Source organism: Sinocyclocheilus grahami, unplaced genomic scaffold, assembly GCF_001515645.1.
Source record: "Sinocyclocheilus grahami isolate Dianchi unplaced genomic scaffold, SAMN03320097.WGS_v1.1 scaffold98.1, whole genome shotgun sequence".
NCBI lineage: Eukaryota > Metazoa > Chordata > Actinopteri > Cypriniformes > Cyprinidae > Sinocyclocheilus > Sinocyclocheilus grahami.
In genome coordinates this window covers 3127299-3149977 of record NW_015505277.1, presented here as the reverse complement: position 1 = coordinate 3149977, position 22679 = coordinate 3127299, and the positions used below count along the sequence as shown (strand labels likewise).

At 38.0% G+C, this 22679-nt stretch overlaps 1 protein-coding gene across 1 annotated transcript in view; it reads right to left on the bottom strand.

The window, feature by feature from the left end:
• Window positions 1-22679, bottom strand: part of LOC107588099 (double-stranded RNA-specific editase B2-like) — a 59812-nt gene that overhangs the window by 30806 nt on the left and 6327 nt on the right. Inside the window, exon 2 of the mRNA XM_016276109.1 lies at window positions 2165-2279. Within this exon, the coding sequence (XP_016131595.1) occupies window positions 2165-2279 (115 nt within the window). The remainder of the gene's footprint in view (window positions 1-2164; window positions 2280-22679) is intronic.

Sequence of the window (22679 nt, the reverse complement as noted above, 5' to 3'; positions counted from 1 at the left end):
TTGCGTGTGGACGAACGGCCAAACCGCGTAAAAAAAACTGCGGTTTTGAAAATACCCACGTTCGTGTGGACAGGGCCTCAATTACAAGGTAATTAATTGCACAAATTTATGCAATTAATCATATTTAATGGCACGAAACATTAAAATTTTTAATCAATTGTAACATTTTACAACTATATCTCCAAATTTATGTGGGTATTTTAATTTTGTATTTTAAATGTTTTTTTCTAAGTAAATGCGTCTATTAATAAGATCATTTATAATTATAGCCATTCAACATTACAGAATTACTGAAATTATATTAATTCTATCTATCATATATTACCAATTACAGAACATTAACACATTAAATTTAGAACATAAATTTAAAATGATATTCACATAAACCCATTATAGTAAATGTCACATGATCACAGAAATTAGCATTACTTTTCCAAGCCCTTACTAAATATTAGACTTTGGCATGTGACTTTTGTCACCATTTTGTTCTATGGACTGAATAATACCCAAAATCATGTGATCATTGTGATTTTCTTCTGTAAAAAAACAAAACAAAAAAACACTCAAAACCACCTACCGATGCCTTTTCAACCACCCTAGCAACCACATAGCAACACACTAGTTAAAGTGAGATTTGCACAGTCATTTAAAGGGGTCATATGATGCGATTTCAAGTTTTCCTTTCTCTTTGGAGTGTTACAAGCTGGTTGTGCATAGATAAGATCCCTGAAGCTGCAAAGACTAAAGTCTCAAAACCAAAGAGATATTCTTTATCAAAGTTAAGACTCTGCCACGCCCCCTTAAAACGACTCGTTCTAACACGCCCCCACATATCTACCTCACTATGTGGAAATATTAGCATAATGCGCCCAAATGTTCACGCAACGAAAGAAGGCGTGGTTTCAGTAACCGCAGTTAGTGTTGAAGCAGCATGTCAGGGAGATGCTGTGTGTTTCTAGGCGAAAGCAAAAACACTTTATTTGGCCTTCCGGAAGTAGATGCATTTAGGAATCTTTAAGATTACTTACAACAGAACAGCAATGCATTTTATGGACGACCGTTTCGTGAACCTAGGATTAATTCTGACTTTGCTATGACAATCTGGAGCTTCTGAGTCAGCTAATGTTTTGTTATTAGTTTAAGTATTTGCTATTGACTGTTCAAATGCGGAGTTTTGCGCATCGTGTGTGTGTGTGCGTGAGCGAGGGAGAGAGAGAGAGAGAGAGACAGCGTCACGTCACAGTGGAGTCAGCTGTCTTAACCGTGGCTTGTGTACTGCACACATACCAGCTTCATCACTGTGTCTGTCCTGCGACTCTGTTCCCCTTTCGGGCTCTGTCTTTACATTTATTTTGAAAGATGAAGCTCGTGATTATGGTAAGGGGCGTTACATTTCTGACGAGTGCTTGCGGTGTTCGGCCAATCACAATGCACTGGGTCAGCTGGCCAATCAGAGCAGACCGCGCTTGTCGGAAGGAGGGGCTTTGTAGAAAACGAAGCGTTTGAGAGAGGCGGGGCATAGAGGACCTACAATAATGTACAGTATTTGAACATTAAAGCATGTCAACATATTCTGTTACACCAAATACACAAAATAATGATCTTTAAAAAAGCATCATATGACCCCTTTAAAAATCAGATTTGATTTGTTTAAAAATTACTGTTTATAAACAGGTTTCCCAAACACTTTCCCTTATCTCCCATTGGTCAGATTCACAGACCCCAAACCCATGTCATTGCTTGCTATGTGAGGATGGTTGGATGCTTATAACATTGTTTTGATAGCACCACAGATACAAAGTGTTCACACCTTTCAGGGGAATCAGCCTATGAATGACTAACAGTTCACGCTGAATATCAATCTGGGATAAGGGAAAGTATTTTAGCATCTGGAAATATTGAACACGTCACCTTTAATATTGTTCTAAAGAATAAAAACCAAGACTTCATTGCCTGTAAATCATTTTAGTCTATTCTTCATCTGCTCTTTGACTCCATTCTGATATATGTGCATCTTTGTCTGTTGCTTTTTCACGGGTGATAAAGTACTAAATATTTCATCCAAAGCTCCACACTCAGAGGACACACAGAGACTTAGAGGTGCTTTCTCTACTCTTATTGAACTTCTTAAATAATTCACAGGCCGATTGAAACGATGCCATACCTCTGGTCATGATGATGCCCGCCAGGCCTTTGTGACGCGCATGCAGCAGCGAGGAGCAGCCGGCCAGCTCTGTGTATTTCTCTCGCACCAGGTGGAATATCGCATCCGCAAACTCCTGCAAGTCACAACAGGTTCTTGGTAAATTTGTTGCCTTATTAAAAATATATGTTCATATTGACAATATTTAGTTGTTTGTGTACCATATCATCACTCTGTAAAGTACTAAAAACAATGTAAACTTCCAATAATAATTTTAAGTAACGAACATTGTAGAATGTTCCATATCAATACAACAAGTGATTTAAATTCAAATGCGAAGGTATTTGAAAAAAAAAAAAAACGAATAATATTTCCATGAAAAAAATTCCATTCTGAACCTGAATTTAAATTGCACAAGGAATTATTATATTCTATTATATTTTATTAACACATATAATTAATGCATATATCTGTTAAACATTACATTATACAATTATGAATGAAAACTATTGTAGAATTTTTCAGAGCAGTGAGTGCATGTATTTCAAAAACAAAATTAATTTCAATTCTGCTTCAGAGTGGATTTTTTAAAATGGAAATATTAATTATTCATGTGTGTGTATATATATATATCATATTTATATTATAAAAAGCATTCTGAAGCCTAATCTGTTAAAAATTACATAAAATGTTGTATAATTAAAACTTAATTATTTACAATATTTGCATGTCACCTTTTTCATTCATTATTTTGTTTCATAGTCTCAATATATACATGACACTTCATAAATATATAATAAAATATATGAAAACTGTTTATAAAAAATGTATGAAATGTCTTAAAATCTGAATCTACAACAATTAATGCTCTGTTAAGTAATACAATAAAATAACCAACAATATTGTAAGTGTTACTCTGTGTGTGGTTGCTGTTACTGATGCATTAAGATAAAAAATCACTTCATACAGACAAGATATCGCATAATAGAGATTTTACATTCCATGAATCATATATATCATGTATATTTCATTTCAAATAAATTAAATTCAGCAAATAGCTTTGCTATTGCATGATCACACAATGACTTTGCCCGTGGCATTTTTTTTCCCCTCACCAACATGGTGACCCAATTAATTTGTGTCAAAACACCGGGCATCAATAGAGTAATTGGAAGGAGAAGAGACCACGGGCGTGCTCATGGTCAGTCGTTTATCTGAGACACTTTCACTAATGGAACAGCGTGATTAGTTTGGTGGCGTCTCAAATGGACCATCTGTCCATTGCTCTGAGCTCAGGGTTCAGGCCGCCAGGCTGAAAAATAACCTGGACCCTGCGTTTGCATTCACCAGACGGGCTTCGGCCTATCCTGCCCCGTACAGCTGTTCCTGAACCTGTGCGAGTGGATTCATACCACGTCCACAACTGATGGTATTATGTTGCTGTTTGTGGCAATTAGTGGCTTATGAAGGCAAACACATATCCACACAGTACATACACACACAGTGCCAGATGATAATTATGACTTCTGAGGGGTGGGCCAAATGTCTGGTGAAATAAAATGGAGGGCAAAAACAGATGCACCTCTTTATGAAGGATGTTCACAGTATGTAGCAGCTGATGATCTGATTGGAGAACAGTCATCACACAACAGACATGTCCCTGTCTGTGGAGCCTGAATGATATTTAGCAGAAAAGCAAAAAATACCTATGCTATTTCATAGGTATTTACATAATACCTATATAATAATTGCATCCAAAATAAAAGTTTTTGTTTACATAATATATGTGTGTGTGCTGTGTATATTTATTATGTATAAATATATATATATATATAAATACACATACTGTACATATAGTATATATTTTGAAAATATTTACATGTATATATTTATAATCATATAATTTATATTATATATAAATATATTTAATATACAAACACAACATATTTTTCCAAAATATATACATGCATTTGTGTGTATTTATATATAAATTGTGAAAAACTTGTTGCCTCTTTCCCAAAAAGACTCATGGCTGTATTAGATCAAAAGGGTGCTTCTACTAAATACTGAGCAAAGGGTCTGAATACTTAGGACCATGTGATATTTCAGTTTTTCTTTTTTAATAAATCTGCAAAAATGTCAACAATTCTGTGTTTTTCTGTCAATATGGGGTGCTGTGTGTACATTAATGAGGAAAAAAATTTACTTAAATTATTTTAGCAAATGGCTGCAATATAACAAAGAGTGAAAAATTTAAGGGGGTCTGAATACTTTCCGTACCCACTGTATATGTACGTATATGTACATGCACACACACACACACACACACACACACACCCACACACACTCTTTAAATAATTGTTTTCTATGTAAAAACACAATGCAAAATATTTATAAACTGTATACTGTATTTGGTCTTTTAATATCACTGTCTTATTGCACCAAGCTGCATTATATTCTGAGTGAATCTTCTGAAGCATCATGCTTTTTTTTGCTTTAAAGATATTTGTCATAATTGTACTTCCATATTCTGCCCTACAAAGGCAAAGCACAGTAGAGGGAAAAATAGCTTTTTATTAAAATTTATTTTGTATTATTTTTCATACTCTATTTTAAGAATTCAATCTTTTTTTTATGTTCAGATATTTCTATCCAAGTTTAATGTGCAGCAACAACTGTAAGTAAACCTTTCAGCTACAACAACAAACCTCTTGGGAAATGTCTCATACTGTACAACCTAAACATAAGAACAAAATGATGCTCAATCTAAGGTTTGGTTGCTTTAGCGAGCAGTAACTCACAGTAAAGCGCTTCTTTAGCCTGAGCTTGCCAAGCTGGCAGACATATTTAAATGCCTCTAGTGGTAATTAAACACTAATCCCAATGTCACCTTAATAAAACATCTTTTATTGGTGACATTAAAAGGATTAAAAGGGATGCCAAACATTTCCACACTTCAAAGACAGAGGCGTGAGCTATGGTTGGACTGACGCCAGAGTTCAGTGATGGATCGTGAAGGCAGATCTCCAGCACAGTGAGGTATGAGCACGCTTCTTTAGCCTGAGCTTGCCAAGCTGGCAGACATATTTAAATGCCTCTAGTGGTAATTAAACACTAATCCCAATGTCACCTTAATAAAACATCTTTTATTGGTGACATTAAAAGGATTAAAAGGGATGCCAAACATTTCCACACTTCAAAGACAGAGGCGTGAGCTATGGTTGGACTGACGCCAGAGTTCAGTGATGGTGCTCATACCTCACTGTGCTGGAGATCTGCCTTCACGATCCAACATTCACCTCTGATGACTGGAAATACAGCTACATTCTTACATTTTCTTTGGTAGTTGAAATGGCATTGGTGAACAGTTGCTAAGGTGTTGTGTGTGTGGTTTTTAGTGTGTTGTGCTATTGCTAGGGTGTTGCTATGTTGTCAGGAGAAGTTATTTTGTAGCATTATTAAGTGTTTGCTAGGATGCTCTGGGTGGTTGCTGTGTATTCTGGTCTCTCTATAAGTCACATGATTTGAGGTATCCATTATGTCTGTAGCAATGGGGCAAGGTTTAATACTAAGGTTAATTGAAGAAAACATAATTGTGATGCTTGATGTGTAGCATCACTAATAAACACACACAGTCAAAAACACAAAGGGGGTAGAGGATATATGCGATGGAAGGAAAGCAGCAAAGAGAAAGAGGGAAATGGAGGGAAAAAAAGCCCCAGCATTGGCCATTTCAGGGAAATTAAGTGGCTTCTGTCTTTTGTTTGCTACATGCCAACAGCACATTATGAGCTTTTAAATTTCAAAGACTTGTCTCAACATGAACCATTAATGGCAATCAAATCATTTGATTCCTTTTGAAGATATGCCACAATAATGAAGTCTTTTGCATACATCTGTACTCACAAATCTGAATGCAGAATAATGTCACACTGATTTGCAAAAGGGAAAACTCTTGCAGGTAATGGACTGAAATTAGTTATCAAAGGCAGGAATAAAATATTTAGAGCATTCAAAAGGGACTCTAATACCTTGAAAGAGGCCATGAAAAGGAAGCAAAAATCAAAAGCAGAAAAACTGTGATTTAGTCTCTGGCACATTGCTAGAGAATTTGTGTTGAATGTTAATCAGGCAAAAGAAAAAAAGAAAAAAAAAGAGCTCTGTCAAATCACAGAAACACCGCAATCCAACTCCTTTCAGTTTGAAAGGTGTAGATCATGTGACGAGACAAAAAGAACATCTTGTGATGTGCGGTGGTTCTTTTTGCTGTCTAGGAAAAAAATTAAATAATAAAACACACAATGACATGACACACGCACTCAAATATGTTCCTGCTATATTTAGCTTTAACCATGGTGTTCTACCTCTTGCAACTAGTAATAATTTCATTTTCACTCAACCTGGGAGGTTGCTGTGCTTTGGTACTTACAATATTATATATAATGTGAAATAATCAAAATTAATTTCTATAAAATCAAGGTCTCTAAGAATTAACTGCCAATAATGATGTCACACCTATCACATATTTTAGCTTTAAACTCACACTTTAGTTCTCCCAGCTGGGAAAAACAAACAAACAAAAAACAGCCAAAACCAGCCTATGCTGGCTAGCTGGTCTTAGCAGGTTTAACCCGGTCAAGCTGCTCTCCCAGCCTGACCAGCTGAGACCAACCTGACTAGCTGACAAAGTGATCAAAACCCCTCTAAAACTAGCCTGCAAACTAACTACGATCAGGCTGGAAGACCAGCTAAAACCAGCTTAAACTGGTTTCAGTTGGTTTTTCAGCAGCTGTTGAAACAAAACCTATGGTTTCAAATTGGTTTGTCTTAATCAACAATAACTATATTAGGTGTTCTCAAGAGCAGATGATAATGTTTTGTGTATTAAAAGCTCACGCTGCAGTTTTGTCGCCTTTCACTTTAAAAGCTAAAGCTCTTTAAAGAAGGATTCTGATTGGCTGTCAATGTTTCTATCACTGATCAGCTAGAAGAAAAAATGTTCTGAAAGTGATTTCAGTGATTTTGTTCCATTTTGCCATTATAGGCATGGTTGTGGATGGACTCTTTATCAACTCTTTATCTTTATCGTTATAGTTATCGTTATCGATCTTGGTGTGAACAGGCCTTGAGTCTTAAGTAGAGGTTTAGTTATAATGATCAAAGTTATACAACAAATAAGGCATCAACTGCACAACATTTTAACAGTTTTCATTACAACTCTCTTTCCAGAACTCGTATTCCCAAGGTAATGTAGAATGTCAGTAGCACTGCTGTCGTCATCTCTCCTCAGAAGTCAATATTGTGCCAGGAACACAAATGTCAACAGGGAAATTTTCTCGACTGATCCCTGACCCAGAAGTCTATTCCTTGGGGGCTTCTTGCTGACAAAAGGGTCCTGGCAATGCATGACTTCCTCTGCAGGGAAAAGTGTATGGACTATGCAGAAAATTCCTCTGCCTGCTCTTCAGACTCAGGTGAGTAGAGTATTGGGATTTAGCTCTACAGTATGAGAACCAGAAGAGTGCACCCTGTTTAGTGACCAACTTTACCCGCACAGAAACAGAGAAAAGTCTTGATGGTCTTTGTTTTTTTTTTTAAGAAGGTAAAAGCCCAAAATGTAAATGGGGATTTAAAATGCACAAAAGTGCATAGATTCAATGTGGACTAATACACTACAATGCATAACTGTACAGTGATATGTAGTGATAAATAGACAATAACAACAAAATCATGAAGGAAAAATTAAGCAATTTTACATCATTATGAAATTAGCATTTATATCACTATGCTTTTATTGCACAGGCCAAGTCAATAAATCTCAACATCCTTCAAACTCTGGATAACACTCCTGCAATTAACTGCTTCCATTGTATGATGCAAGCGTCATATATTTCCTAGCAGTGTAGCTGTGACGACTCTGTGTTTTACAATCTCCAGCTTGAGAGAATCCAATCATACGACGGCGCGTGTGAGGGCCATCTCTCCAGAAACCTCCCCCCACGGCTTATCAGGGCCCAACAGAGCAGCCGTGCCTGCAAAGAAATGGGGCCATGTCTTCTATTTCTTTATAGAGGTATTTAACAATTCATTCACCAAGTTTTAATAGTGTCTTTCCATGGCTATATCATCCTTCTCCCTGCTGCCCAGGGTAGGCTCTTTGAAAATCAATATCCATTGGAAGCCTGTCTCAGGAGCTTTGGAAAATCTCAAAGTGGCAGGTACTCACAGTGCCACACATTTCACTCCTGTTTGTTCTCCGTTACCCATGCTATTAAACTCTCGGTTTCTATCTCTGGCCTTGGCTTTACAAGTAGCCCACACTTTCATTTCTGTTTGTGTTGTTTTACAGTTTGTTTTCCCTTCTTTCTGTGCGAACAAAAAGGGGAACTGAGGAAACTGCTGACGAAACCCCCGCCCATGTAAAATGAACTGTGTGCAGCTTTGTGATGTCGCCTCAAACCGTGTCCAACCTTTTAGCATGCAGAAGGTCCAGATGGCCCTGCAGCCTGCAAGACAGATTTTCAGCCGGCCACGCTTTCTGCTCTATCAGCGGGGAGCTGTCAGTCAGATCAGCCTGGCCGGGCCACCGGTGTCATTACAAACAATGCTTTCTCATCTGTCTGTTGTAAGACTCCCAATGCCCAAAACGAAATAGCAGGACCAAAGAGTTTTGATTTGGGTCCTTCAACGCTTTGGAGGAGTGTTGGGTCACCTAACCCGAGGGATGGACAATGCACCTGACCCCCATAGCCTACGGAAATTATGACAAATTTGTGGCCTGGAACAAATGACCTCCACCATCAGGAAAGAGGTTATGGAGGAATGAGTCGACCTGGTAAAACAATGGCCTGATTTTTTTTAGCATCTAAAATGAAATGTAAAATGAAAGCTAACTACTGTGAGACGGGATGTCTATTAGACTGGAACAAAGAGGTCTACACATCAACATCAAAGCAGACGTCTCTGATCACTATTCTACAAGTCACTGTTTTTTTTTCAGCAACTTGCATCATGAACACTGCATTTTTAAGATGCTGTATCAAGTTAAATGTGGTTCAACTTAAACATTTCAATATCCTTGTGTTCCATTCCTTTACACTGTACTTTGTTTAACTTTTTTTGAACGAAAGAACACATCCCCCATCCTCTTCAGATATCACAGGTTGTTCAGTCATATGAAAGTCCACTTTAGAAATTTTACTAACTGTAAGTTACTTTGAAACTACATGCCAACTAACTCATTGATTTGCAACTTCTGTACTTGTCTACTCTTGATAGAGTACTAGTAGACTGCTAGGTTAGGGTTAATATAATAAGCTGACATGCAAATTACTAGCATATTGCCTGTTTATTAGTGCTTACAAAGCACATAATAAAGCCTTATTCTGCATGACCATATAGTAGATCCCCTAAGCCTATCCCATATAACTACCTTACTTACTATCAATAAGCAGCAAATTAGGAGTATTTTGAGAGAAAATCTCAATTGTTACCAAAGTTACTTATAATCAATAGAATTGCTGGGGGACCATCAAAATATTAGACATTAAGCAGACAGTCTACTAATAGTCTAACGACTGGTAGTTGACATATAGCTGCAAAGTTACTCATAGTTAGTAGAATGTCTAAAGTGGACCATCAATAGAAATTAAAGTGTTACTGTTTGTTTGGTGGCCGTTTCGTTAAAGAAACTACCCAACCTGACTGGATGTGAAGTTTGGGTTGGACCAAATATTCAGGAGTAAAAATTCAGTTCGGATTCAGTTACCAAATAAACACACTGACAACCAAACAAGCTGAAAAAAGTTATTTTCCAGGCCATAACGCAGATGTGCACTAACAAACCTGCAGTGAGGATCATAATCATACTACAGATGGACTCATCATGCACTTCTGCAGATGTATAAAACAGATGTTGTTCGGGAGGGAGTATGCACGCATGTGTACAGTACGTGTATGTGTGTGTGTGTGTATATGTGCTTTCATGTGCACAGTTAGGTTGCAGGGTTTGACGCCCAATAACTGTCCTGCTTCAGTGAGGCCATCTGATTGTACAGACCTGGCAAACAGATACGAAAGCAGCTTTTAGGATCAGTTCAATCTGTGCCACAGACTATCATGGCACCATGGTGGTTTTGCCCTGCATGGGCTTAATTCTCTCTCCATGTGCACTCAACCTGGTATTATCTGTACGCCAAGAGGTGCCACGGTACAATTCACTGATCCTTTGCCTGTACTCCTGACTTACTTTTAAAATCTACGTGACCACACTTTCTCAAACTTCGGGCCGTACACAACAGTGTGCATGGCCTGGTTTCCAAAGAGGAAAACGTGGTTAAAAAAAAACTGAAGCCCCAATAGGAGGGAGCTTGTTTTAAAGGCTCAGCGTCAATCCCACCTGATTAAACCTTGTGTCAAGATAGAAAAGCACAGATAAAAGGGAAAATGGTTTAATAATGCCAGAGAGGGTGTAAAACACACATCAGGGCCTTTATACATAATGCATCAAATAAAGAGGACAGGGAAGAGGCTCCTTCAAAGGCAAAACATGACCTGCCCCTCAGAATGAATTTGTGAGCGTGAGGAGGTGAGCAGGAGGGAGTTAGCGGAGGCGATTGAGACACAGAGGAGGTACGGGAAGATGAAGAGGAAAGATTGATGGAGAAAGGGAATGAGTGTGATGTTCTCTTAACGAGCGCCTCTTGGGCCGACCCTTGTCTGACCGCAAGGGCTGTTCACGCATCGCTCATTAATCCACTCCTGATTGTGAAGAGCCCTGCTAACAGAAAGGCCATGGAAAACACTGTCATCATTACTCGTAAAACTGTGCAAATGCTACTGGCTAATGCAGCTAACTCTACAAACAAATGACACAAAACAAGACTGTTATGACCAGAGAGAGAGATATATGATATCTGGAGAATGCTATATGTTAGCATTACTATTCATCACAATGATGGCTACTTAGCTCACACAGAACCCCCTGGAAGTACAATATGAAATCTGCCATCTTTCCTCAAATCTCAGCCAGTCGCCCTAGCTGAAACTGCCATGTGACAAAGTGCTTTTGAGCCACAAGAATATTAATACACAGTCACAAATAATTCACCAGCAATGATCGTGAACTATGACAACAAAGACAACAGAATGGGAGAAATATAAATCCATTTCACTGTTATAAGTAATACCCTACAAAAATGCACAATGATATAATAGAATACGTGCAATTATATTGCTTGAAAAATTACACACCAGGGCCCGTATTCACAAAACATTTTATCTTACCACTAAGAGTTCTCCTAAATAGCAGTAAAAGTTTTTAGCCAAGAGTTTTCTCTTAAAACCAATTCACAAAGCTACTGAGATAAACTTTTACTAAGGAATAGAGAGAAGTCTTAAGCTAAGAGTAAGGGTGGGGTTGACCTCGTTGCTATGGATGATGTCAGCATGCTTACTAACTATGCACACAGTGATTGGCTGATAGTCTCTGTCAGAGATTTATTGGATCTCTGGAAATATTTTAGAGTAAAGATAAAGGTTTAAAAATAAAAATGTTGCCACATTCAAATAAAGATTTTAAAATGTAGGCGAAAGCCCTATTCGCACGGGATTAGTATTACCTGGTGACCTCCAGTCATTTGTAATAATTGCGGCGGTTGTCTGTGATCTTAATCCCATGCGAATCGGCCATGTCTGTAACTTGTAAAGTAAAAATTCCCCCGAAAATGACCTACCATATTTTGCCGAACACCGAGGTCCTGTGATAATATTAGTCCCGTGCGAATCGGCATCTGTGTGATTTGGCCAGCATTTGGCGGGTCGTATATAATTTTTCAAGGTTTTTGTTTGCTGTGCACCTTTTTATCCATCTTTCGCAAAGAATGGAGCTGTGTTGGAGTGTTTGATAGTATTTTGGGTGCTGTCATATCGCTACACCACACAATTTGCAGAAAGAGAAAGCTGAAAAGGTTTTGAGGTTAATGTGTTACAAATAAATCAAGCATAAAGCTTGAGATACTATTTTAACCTGGTGAAATGTAAATGACACAGGGCACGAAACTATATTAGTTTCTTGTTTTTTTTAAATCCATCTAACCGGACCATAGAACGGGACTCTCAAAGTCTTGACATTGTATTCGGGAGATAAGTCAGTAAATTTGAGTAAAATCACAGGGATAAAATCGCTTATCCCGTGCGAATGCACCACACGAAATTCAGATCCACACAAAATAATTTCAAAATCACACAAGGTCCCCAGATAATACTAATCCCGTGCGAATAGGGTTTAAGTGTCACTAATTAAACAAGTATGTGTTCAGCCAATTTTCAGCCTCTTACATGTATGCTTCTCATAATTAGTTAATATGCATATAAACAGCCTTTTAATAAACAGAGTAGAATAATCATGGCTGATAGTAAGACATGCAAACGTAAAAGAAAACCAAACTGGACGTAAGAACAGCTGTGACTTCTTGACGAGCTGGTTAATGAAAACAAGGACATAATCAAAGGACAATTTCTCACTACTCCTAATGTTTCACAGATTTAGGAGCTAGTTTTAGTGCTAAAATGCTTTGAAATGAATTAAATACTCTTTATTTGAAATTTATTTGAATGCTTTGTGAAATACTCTTTACTCTTCATTATTTTTAAAATGTACTCCTAAATCGGCAAATTGAATCAAGAAATCACTTAAATAGAAGCTGTCTGACAAAGTGTAGCATGCTTAAAGAGCAACACATCATGCCACGATCTAAAGAAATTCAAGAACAGATGAGAAACAAAATAGTTGACGTGTATCAGTCTGGAAAGGGTTATGAAGCCATTTCTAAGGCTTTGGGACTCCAGCGAACCACGGTCAGAGCCATTATCCACAAATGAAGAAAACTTGGAACAGTGGTGAACCTTCCCAGGAGCGGCCGGCCTACCAAAATTACTCCAAGAGCGCAATGATGACTCATCCAGGAGGTCATAAAAGAACCCAGAATAACATCTAAAGAACTGCAGGCCTCACTTGCCTCAATTAAGATCAGTGTTCATGATTCAACAATAAGAAAGAGACTGGGCAAAAACGGCATCCATGGGATTGCATCCAAAAACAGCATCAAAGGCAAAAGCCATTGTTGACCAAAAAGAACACAAAGGCTCGGCTCACACATGCCAAAAAAATATTTTGATTATCCCCAAGGCTTGTGGGCAAATATTCTGTGGACTGATGAGACAAAAATTTTACTTTTTGGAAGGTGTGTGGGTCCTGTTACATCTGGTGTAAAACCAACACAGTATTTCATAAAAACAACATCATATCAACAGTCAAACATGGTGGTGGTAGTGTGATGGTCTGGGGCTGCTTTGCAGCTTCAGGACCTGGATGACTTGCCATAATTGATGCAACCATGAATTCTGCGCTCTATCAGAAAATCCTGAAGGAGAATATCCGGCCGTCATCCCAAACACACCAGCAAGTCCACCTCTGAATGGCTCAAGAAAAACAAAATTAAGGTTTTGGAGTGGCCGAGTCAAAGTCCAGACTTAAATCTGATTGAGATGCTGTGGCATGACCTTAAACAGTCCATTCAAGCTCAAAAACCCTCCAGTGTGGCTGAACAATTCTGCAAAAAAGAGTGGGCCAAAATTCCTCCACCGCGATAAGGTGTGTGTCCCATTACATCTGGCGCAAAACCAACACAGCATTTCATAAAAAGAACATCATACCAACAGTCAAACATGGTGGTGGTAGTGTGATGGTCTGGGGCTGCTTTGCAGCTTCAGGACCTGGATGACTTGCCATAATTGATGCAACCATGAATTCTGCGCTCTATCAGAAAATCCTGAAGGAGAATATCCGGCCGTCATCCCAAACACACCAGCAAGTCCACCTCTGAATGGCTCAAGAAAAACAAAATTAAGGTTTTGGAGTGGCCGAGTCAAAGTCCAGACTTAAATCTGATTGAGATGCTGTGGCATGACCTTAAACAGTCCATTCAAGCTCAAAAACCCTCCAGTGTGGCTGAACAATTCTGCAAAAAAGAGTGGGCCAAAATTCCTCCACCGCGATGTGAAAGACTCATTGCCAGCTATCGCAAATGCTTGATTGCAGTTGTTGCTGCCAAGGGTGGCACCAGTTATTAGATTTAGGGGGCAATTACTTTTTAATGTAGTGCCAGGCAGATTCGGATAGCTTTTTTCCCTCAATAAATTAAATCATTATTTCAAACCTGCATTTTGTATTTACTATTTGTGTAATATTAAAATTGGTTTGATCTGAATCTTTCAAGTGTTTGACAGATAAGCAAAAAAAAAAACAAAAAAAACCAGCAGGGGGCAAAAACCTTTTCACAGCACTCTATATATAATAAGTTTACATCCCCCTTTCAGAATGTGCAAAATGTTAATTATTTTACCAAAATTAGAGGGAACATACAAAATGCATGTTATTGTTTATTTAGTACTGACCTGAATAAGATATTTCACTCAAAAGAATTCACGTGTTTTCATATAGTCCACAAGAGAAAATAATAGTTGAATTTATAAAAATGACCCCGTTCAAAAGTTTACATCTGCTTGATTCTTAATACTGTGTTGTTACCTGAATGATCCACAGCTGTGTGTTTTTTTTTAATCAGGAAAGAAAAATTACTTGATGCTTTGAAGCATTGCATGAGTTGTATCTCTGTTTAGGATGAGACGTAAAACAGAACAGCATCCAAACAAATCAACCTACCAAAGAGAAAACATGCACTACTTCAAATATCGCCTCGACAAGCACCTTTTATGTGCTACCGGAGATGAGACGCATTCAAACGCCCTGTGAAGTAGCATTTTGCCGTCATCTTTGAGGGAGAACGTTCTGACCATCAACCAGAAACATCACAACTCCATCACTTCTGCTTCTCTTGAAGATACCAGCCAGAGCACTGTGCACCATTCCAGACATCACTTCAAACCTAGTTTGCTTCCTTTGAACAGACTCTCAACATCTGTTGCCAAACCTGGTTACCAGCAAACCCTGCCTGAAACTCTGAGTTTTAGAGAGTAAAAAAAAATAAAAAAATGTTTGAAACAGGATGTGACAATTTCAGCAATTACAGTTGTTGAGAAAGTAAAACACAGTCATGTCATTGTCCAACCCTTGGGTACGGCAAGAGCACCAAACCTTTTCATGCAGTGCCCTTTCTGTCATGGTCGAATAATCTGGACACTCCTGAGCGCTGATCCTAGCCCTGCAAAAAACCCTCCGGCAGGCCATATATCACTCGGTATTGATATAGTTCCACTACACTGCCACACCTGACATTTGATTCATAGCTTCAGGTGTTCTTTTTAAATTCTAAGCAGTCAACAAGGAATCAAGGGAAAATGTCAAATGAGCGTTGCGCCGTGTTGGAGATTGGTAAAGCCTCAAAGTAAGTTATTTGGTTGGAATGTATTGATGTGTGAAGCAGCTTTCTGTCTTTGTGAGCGCCTTTCTGGATCATAGTTACAGTCAGAAAGAGCTTCAGATACTTTTTAGAAAGATAATTTAATGCTGATATGAGTTCACTTTCAAGTTATTTGTTGTATATTTTACACAATGAAGGTTAACAGGGTTGACGTAAAATTGTTCCCCACTGAGAATCATAAAAAAGGTGAAGTGATAAAATTAGGAGACTTTGATTTTCTCAAAGAGTTAACTTTCTGACAAAATGATGATAACAGACAAATGCAATAGCTGTTTTAATTAAAATGAGCATATTTCGCAAAGATGCATCCTTATGATGAAAAACGGACAACAGAGTGTTTAGAAAAAAATTCCATACAAACAACCAATTGAATTCATGGATGTTCATTGTTTTGCAGAAACAAAAACCACTCACATTTCTTTTTACATGCAAAAACGTAGTCATTTTTTAGAAGAAAAACCTGCTGCGTTTTCATAAGAGGGTGGTGCACAGCCAAAATAAGCTTCAATGTGGTCAAAATAAGCTTAATTCGGATAGGAGAGAGTTAGCTTAGGAGACTTTGATTTTCTCAAAGAGTTAACTTTCTGACAAAATGATGATAACAGACAAATGCAATAGCTGTTTTAATTAAAATGAGCATATTTCGCAAAGATGCATCCTTATGATGAAAAACGGACAACAGAGTGTTTAGAAAAAAATTCCATACAAACAACCAATTGAATTCATGGATGTTCATTGTTTTGCAGAAACAAAAACCACTCACATTTCTTTTTACATGCAAAAACGTAGTCATTTTTTAGAAGAAAAACCTGCTGCGTTTTCATAAGAGGGTGGTGCACAGCCAAAATAAGCTTCAATGTGGTCAAAATAAGCTTAATTCTGATAGGAGAGTATTGTTACATTAGCTATGTTTACATCCAAAATTGAGAATTTAACTTAAGCACAAAATTGTAATAATGCCTAAAACGTGCGAATAAAACACCATATCCATCCAGTGAGATGAAAAGAACAAAATTTGGTAACACTTTAGTAAAGGGTCCAGTTCTCTTATTAGCATGCATAATACTAGCATATTGGCTCTTTACTAGTACTTATAAAGCACATTTTCTGCATAAACATATTCTACATCTCTAATCCTACTTAATACCTAAACTTAACAACTACCTTACTAACTATTAATAATCAGCAAATTAGGAGTTTATCAAGGCAAAAGTTGTAGTTAATAGTTAGTTAATAGTGAGAACTGGACCTTAAAATAAAGTGAGACCCAAAATTTGAGCTTCCTGGTAAACTGGTGCCAAATATGACTAAGAAAAAGGTAATTTGCTGAAATAGGAGAAGCCACTGTAGGTCTTTTTGCATGTATAATATTCTTGTGCTTCAGAGCATGCAGACAAAATGCAATAAACCAAGTTGTTATTTTACTTTCGGAGGCGGATGCCTGCTGTTTGGGAATGCAGTCATGTAAGACAGCTCTGGTAGGTAATTAAACTGAACCACTTTGACGACAGATTTTGGATCAGGCATTTGACAATGACCAAAATAACATTTCAGATGCTGTGCAATGAAATCGGTCTACTGGTTAGTCCAGATATGCTGCCCCATCGCACAAAGTCATGTGACTTTTTTGATGCGCATTGTGGAATTATTCGGTAAATGTGTTTCCATTGTAGTTTATGCTCATGATTTCTTACCGTATAAAAAATTATATAAAAAATAATAATTAGCACATACATTTTTATGCACATTTATGCGCATCTTGGTGTTTCCATCTAGTGGTTTTTAATGCGATATCCAAAAATGCACATAAAAATAAGTGGATGGAAACATAGCTACATAGCTAGCTGAAGCGGCAGGCAGAAATGGCAATGTACCCAGAGAACTGTATGCTTCCTTCATCCAATCACACTCGGTAGTCAAGACAGCCAGAATTCGTTGTATTAACACAACACAACATTCTCAGAAACCCCAGCCCATGAACTGATGCGTTCCGCATCGCGACCGACATTTATTAAGCCTGCATATCAATCCGTGGCCTCTCACGACACAGATTTCTTCATTAGCCCCTGGTTTGACCAGGCTGCCTTACACTCGGCACGGCGACAGGCTAAGTCAATTACAGTATCACTACTTCTCACCGTTTCTCTTCGCGTGGATCACCAGGGACGTGTCATTGTTATGAGACGTAACCTTCACATCTTAATACGCGCTTGTACAACATCTGCTTTGATCTACAGTCCTGTTCTGCAGTCCCAACGGCTCCACCTATGATTGGAGGGTGTTAGCTGATGTGTAAAGTTAACTGCCGTGGTCAGACCTCACTAACCCACCCTCCAGCTCTCTCCAGGAAAGAGTTCTGCTACTAAAGGATGTTTTTACAATTTTGGTTAATGGCTGTGTGTGTGTGGTGATAGAGGGAGAACAGGGAATTCTTTTGCAGACAGTATGTTGGCCTCCGAACTGGTCATTAGAGGCACTGTGTAAAAACCAAAAAGTCCTAATTTGACATGGCAGTCACGGAGGCACGCACAGGGAGAGAGTCCATGTCCACTCACACCGAAATATCTTAATGGTCTTGTGAGCGAGTTCATAAGTGCACCAGCAGAGGGAGCTGAAAGGAGCGCTTGGAGAATCTGGTCTACTTCAACTAAATGCGCACTGTCATTATTAATTTATCTGTCTGCATGGGGGTACATACACTAGTGTGATCTCCATTAGCAGAGGTGAGGTTTGAGAATGTCAGTGTTGCATATAGTGAGCGACATGGCAGTTCTTGGGAAGCTCTGCTTTAGAAATGCAGAAAATGGAATTTCCCTGTTCGTGGTGAGGTGCTGAGGCAAACCAGATTACCGCAAATGCCTGCACTGTACATGTCATGAAACTGTTTGAAAGGCAAAAAGGGTTCAAAACAGCACTCTAAAACAGTTTGACTTTTTATTATAAATATGTTGATGGAATATAAAAGCACAGATGACTTTGGTACATTGGTCTAAAAGCAGTATTGCATTTTGGGCAAGTTCATCAGTGAATTTCATGGGTCAACTCCAAACCTGTGAGTTTCTTTCTTCTGTGGAACACAAAATGAAACATTGTAAAGAAGAATTTGTTTGAAACAGACAAAAACAACAACAACAAAAAACACTAGTCCATATGATTACTATATACAATTATATTCCAAGTTGAATGAAACACTGCCACAAGTTTTACATAAAAACAAAACGATGCATTAAGAGCCGGGGGGTGAACACTTTTGAACAGAATGGAGATATGATATTTAGGCAAAATGAACACATTTTCTCATTTAAAAATGAGAAGCCTTCAGAGGCTACAGAAAAAAAGGAATAAATGGATGTTACTATTTATTCTGCTTTAGAGCAAACTTTATAATTTTATTATAAAGACATTATTTTTTTCCCCCAGTGAAAGATGGACTTATGTAACTTCTTATTTTAGTTCCACATAAGAAAATCACATGGATTTGGAACGCCATGAGAGTAAGTGGAAATGAGTGATTTTCATTTTGGGGTGAACTATCCCTTACATATACTGTAAGATTCTTACAAAAGCTTAAAGGGGTCATATGACGTTGCTAAAAAAGAACATTATTTTGTGTATTTGGTGTAATGAAATGTGTTTATGCAGTTTAAGGTTAAAAAAACACATTATTTTCCACATACTGTACATTATTGTTTCTCCTCTATGCCCCGCCTTTCTGAAACGCGTCGATTTTTACAAAACTCATCGGTCTGAAAAGCGAGGTGTGCTCTGATTGGCCAGCGATCCAGTGCGTTGTGATTGGCCGAATGCCTCAAGCATGTGACGGAAATGTTACGCCCCTCACATACTGTGATGCCGTGTCCCGGTGCGACAAGACAAAAACAATACCATGGCGGCGGCGGCAACAATACTACAGCGAGAATAAAAGTTACGCCTTCTTTCTTTGCATGAACATTTGGGTGGTGTTATTTAAATCTTCCCACACAGTGACGTAGACATGTTGGGGACGTGTTTAAACAAGCCGTTTTAGGAGGGCGTGGACGAGTCTCAACTTTTATAAAGAGTATCTCTTTGGGTTTGAGACTTTAGTCTTTGCAACTTTAGGGATCTTATCTATTCACGATCAGCTTGTACCACTCCAAAGAGAAAGGAAAACTTGAAATCGCCTCATATGACCCCTTTAAAAAGTGAGTCACTGTACCACAGTAACCGCCCATCTTCCTTAAACAATTAATTCATTCAAATTGGTGAGATGCTTTGCGAGTCATATCAGCCTTGTTCTGAATATCACAATGTTCTCCCAAAGTGAGTGCAAGCATTCTTGGTCAGGAATGAAGATTAAGCTCATAACAGCCGGTTCATCTTGAATTACCAATTGGTATTCAAAGACGAGCACTTCCTGTGCCTCAGGAAATGACATAATGTGAAAGGCTGAAAGGTGACCCACTAATCCTCCTCTGTTTTTGCATCATTTCGGACATCTTTGATATGCTGCTCATGTCACTTTGTAGAAGATAGATGGCAAACACAACTAAAAATACAACTGAATGAGGTCAAAGGCTCTTATGGGACCTGAATTCAGCAGCAAGTTAATGCACAATCATTTGCATCTGTTCCGAATACAGTGTGACGGCCAGCAGCCTGGCACAGCGGCACCACAGAACGAAAACTCAAAGAAACAATCAATCACGAGCCCAAGACTTGTGCAATTTTTTGTGCTCTGTTGAGGAACGAAGTGTGAAATATCAACAAGCTGAAAAAAAACACAATAAGGATCCAAAAACACAAGTAAAATGAAACAAAAATGACAAAGCACTTGAGCATGTTGCTGAATTATGACCCGACAGGCTGAGAGGATATTTTGCATGCACGGAGCGCCCATGCCCCGCAACCAATCTGACGCCTAATTAATCCTGAAGGTCTTTTAGTTTCCCCCCGCCCCCCCCCCCCCCCCCCCTCTCTCGTGTCCTGTCTTTAGGTCCATTTCTTTACCTGCTCATTCCTCATACGTCCAGATCAGTTTCAGCCTGTAGACAAACAGCACTCACGCTTACAGTGCTGCGCTAGGCCAGAGCCTGAAGGCATGCGTGTGTGTTTATGATAAAATACTAGGCACAGTGTGAAAGCAGAAGTCATTTGTTTTAATGTGATCCTTCTTACAGTTGTTTAATGAATGCATATCTCATGCATGTACATATGGATGGGTGCATGGATATGTCCACTGTCCGTGTAGTTATTGTGACTTTCTGTTGGGTGTGCAATGATATTTCATTATTGAGACCAAATGTTCGCTTACATTATTACAATTTTGTACTGTATGAAGCACTTGAACATGTGTGAAATCTGCATGGGCAACATTTTTGGCCTCACGTGAAACACCCGATCACACAGATTTCAATTTAATTATTGGATTTGCTTGTGAAATTTTGTCAACCAATGGCATATTTGTTAAACCTGAGACTATACCACTCATTACTTGTCTTTGCTATAAAATATGCCATGTGGTTCATGGCACTAAAATAGGTTGCAAGTTTGTTCAGGGGAATTTAAATATTACCTATGCAAAAATGTTCCTGTGATTTAAAAATTGTGATCACATATTTAGACTTAAAGGCTAACTTCACTCATTTTCATCTACATTTGTAATATCAATAGTATATGCAAATTAACAATGTGTACTCTGTCACCTGCACCGAGAAATCCTGTTTATTTGATAGCAAAAGTCCAAAGAATATAAAGAATACAAAAATGCAAAAGTTCAGTCTGTAGTTTTTACAAAAGGCCTGGAGCTGAAGTCCGCTGGATACCAAAACGACATGTTTTCTGAATCATCTACTAGACTTTTGCTTCAGCTCTTGTGAGCACAATCAATTGAGTTCAATATCCATGGGCTTAATACGGTTACTGTAGCCTACAGTTAGGTGAAATAATTATATTACTTGATGCATCTTATTATTAATACATTTAATTATTTGTTGAGCATCAGTGTCGTTTTATAAAAGCAATCAATGCAAAATTTCTGCTTCATTTTATTCCTAACTTCACCATTTAAAGAAACAGTTCACCCAAAAATGAAAATTCTGTCAATGTTTTCGAATAAACCACATGAACTTAACACAATCACATGTGAAATATATGAAACACATGTGAAACATGTGAAATGTGGTTTTGGAACATTTTGGTGTAAATGTGGGAAACCCATGTGCTTACATATGAACACGTGTTTCACATATTTTACATGTGATTAAAAAAAATCAACATATCAAAATCAAAATATCTTTTTTATAAAGCGTCATACAGCGATGTGAGTGTGAGTAATTGATAGAATATTTGATATTTTTAGGTTTATTTTTAGGTGAACTGTCCCTTTAACCTAAGAATAACTGTAATGTATGGCCTCTCGTTGCTTAAGGCTTTATATTAGAGAGAATATATAGTTTTTGCAAAATATAACAAGTCAGTTTTGTTAAAAACAAAAAGGCTACAGGTTACTGAGGGATACACACTGAAACCACCGGGGTTGATTTCTCACGGGACAGTTGGCGAGATGGGAATCCAGTCTCTGTGGAGGCTTAGCATTTAATGCCTAGCAATGTGTGTAGTGTAAATGGATAGGGCAACTAGATGTAGCCTACATGCACATACACAGTCTAACTAGGCATAAAGTCATGTAAAAGGCCACGTGTGTGTTCAGATAGGTTTCTCTGGCCTGTACTCTTCCACCTGGTGCCACTGAAAGCATCAGGAGGTCAAATGAAATGTTTCAACTACTTAAACATCACATTGAAATTTTTTTTCAAAATAATAATGCTACTCTTTTGAACTTTCTATATCAAAGAATCCTGAAAAAATGCATCATGGTTTCCTAAACAATTTTTAAGCAACACATCTGTTTTCAACTGATAAGAAATATTCCAAATCAGCATATTAGAATGATTTCTGAAGGATCATGCGACACTGAAGACTGGAGTAATGATGCTGAAAATGCAGCTTTGCATCACAGGAATAAAATATATTTAGAAATATATTCAAATTGAAAATAGTTATTTTAAATTGTAATAATATTTCATGATATTACTGTTTTTACAGAATGGGAC